Source organism: Ipomoea nil, unplaced genomic scaffold (genome assembly GCF_001879475.1).
Source record: "Ipomoea nil cultivar Tokyo-kokei standard unplaced genomic scaffold, Asagao_1.1 scaffold0350, whole genome shotgun sequence".
NCBI classification, from domain to species: Eukaryota; Viridiplantae; Streptophyta; class Magnoliopsida; order Solanales; family Convolvulaceae; genus Ipomoea; species Ipomoea nil.
The window spans coordinates 4,237-5,865 of NW_017616778.1; the positions used below are offsets into that span (position 1 = coordinate 4,237).

Genomic DNA, 1,629 nt, shown 5'->3' on the forward strand with positions numbered 1-1,629 from the left:
GGTTCTCCAGCCGCTCCGCTGTGGCCTCCCGTCAACAGCCATGCTCATATGACTGTTTACGTCCTGCTCTGTTTGGGCTTTTCCTGCGCCTTTCTCCTATTCTTCTTTCTAGTTTTCCCCGTTTCGCCCCTCGCTGGGGTGTTCCGTGTCCGTACGTTCTCCAGCCCTGCCCTGCGCCTGTTTTTTTTGCGTCCCCTCGCGCGCTTTCGCCCCGTTTGATCGCCCTGCCTTTGGCTCCCCTGGCTGCTTCCCCCTTTCGGATTGTGCCCCGCCTCGCATTCTTGCTTGCCTGGTCCCTCTCGCCTGTCCCGCTGCTGTCTTTGCGCCCTCCCCTCCTGCCCTCCGTGTGCCCCCCGGTCTGCCTGCGCTTCTGCTCGTCCGCTTCTGCTTGCTTCCCCTCTACGGCGCCCCGTGGCCCTGTTCCGTCCATCGTCCCCCTCGCCTTTTCTCTGCGTCTCCCCGCTTGCGGCCCGTCGTACAGCGCTTTCTTTCTTGGCCATGTTCCTTGCTTGCCTACCGTTTTGTTTGTTGCCACCTCACCCTTTGTTCGCATTCATCTTTCCCTGTCCGGAATCTTGGCCCCGGTCCGCCTCCCTGCTTCTTTCTCCCTGCTGATCGGTTCCTCTTGGCCTTGCCTTCCCCTCAGTCCTCCTTGTTCCTGCTTCCTTCCCTTTTGGTTCTCTTTTTGCGGTGTCCCCGGCGCCCCCCGCTCTTTTTCTACCGCTTCCTTCTCCTCTGCTTCATGGTGCGCCTTCGCCCGTTCGCTGCCCCCATTGCTGTGTCTGCTGGCTGCTTTTTCTCGCGTTCTGTGAGGCTTGTCTTTGTCCTCTCCTCCCAGCGAGACACCTTTGTCTATTAGTCCTGGCTTTCCCAGCCTCCTATTTCTTCGCTGCCTTTATGTGTTGGTACCGGTGCCTGTTTGTTGGTCTCCTCACGCTTTTAGGTGGCCCCCCGCCGCGCCTCTGCCTCGCGCGTGCCGTCCTCGCTGCTTTCTTTGCCTTCTTTGGGGCTTGTCCTCCCTCCCCCCTTTCCTGGCCCTCCCCGCCTGTCTGCCGTTTTTTGTTGTCGCCGCCCCATCAGGCTCGCCCTGTTTGGTGCGTCATCCCGCCTCTTCGCGTCCTCGCCCTTTTTGGGTATCGCCCTTTCCACTCTTTTGTATCCCGCTCCCTCGCCCATCGCCTTTGGTTCGGCCCCCCGCTCCCCGTCTTCGCCGTTTGGCATTTTTCGGCCTTTGCCTATGCATCCTCTGCGTGTCTGCAGCGGTCCCAGGGTCTGCGCTCGCTCTCTTCCCTGTCTGCTCGGCCCTGTTGTCCTGCTTCCGGCCTCGCCCGCTTTTCCCTGTCGCGCCCTCCGGTCTCGCATCCGATCGCGTCACGCACCGCCGCGATCGCGCGCCTGCCGGCTCCCTTAGCGCTGTCTTGCACCTCGCTTCCCGGGAGCCGTCGCTCCCCTTGACCTGCCCGCCCGCCGCGCAGGTGGCGTTGCCTCCCCTGCCCCTTCCCCTTTCCCGGCCCCCTGGTTTTGCTTGGCCCATCCCCTCCCCGGGCGGCCTTCCTTTCTCCCTCCTTACGGAGGCCCTTTTACTCCCGTTCACTCACGCCCCTTCTGCTTTCGTGCACGCAGCGTTTC

At 62.4% G+C, this 1,629-nt stretch overlaps 1 protein-coding gene across 1 annotated transcript; it reads right to left on the reverse strand.

Annotated features, from left to right (window-relative positions):
• Window positions 1-553: 553 nt before the first annotated feature.
• LOC109171712 lies at window positions 554-1,176 on the reverse strand. The gene is made up of 2 exons (XM_019320769.1): window positions 1,046-1,176; window positions 554-893 (listed from the first exon to the last, which is right to left on the reverse strand). The coding sequence occupies exons 1-2, from the start codon at window positions 1,174-1,176 to the stop codon at window positions 554-556; spliced, it is 471 nt and encodes a 156-aa protein (XP_019176314.1).
• Between the last annotated feature and the right edge of the window lie 453 nt (window positions 1,177-1,629).

Coding starts and splice junctions, on each gene's coding strand:
- LOC109171712 (XM_019320769.1), bottom strand. CDS start 1,176: ATGGGCGAGGGAGCGGGATACAAAAGAGTGGAAAGGGCGATACCCAAA. Junction 894..1,045: donor CAACAAAAAACGGCAGACAG/GCGGGGAGGGCC, acceptor CAACACATAAAG/GCAGCGAAGAAATAGGAGGC.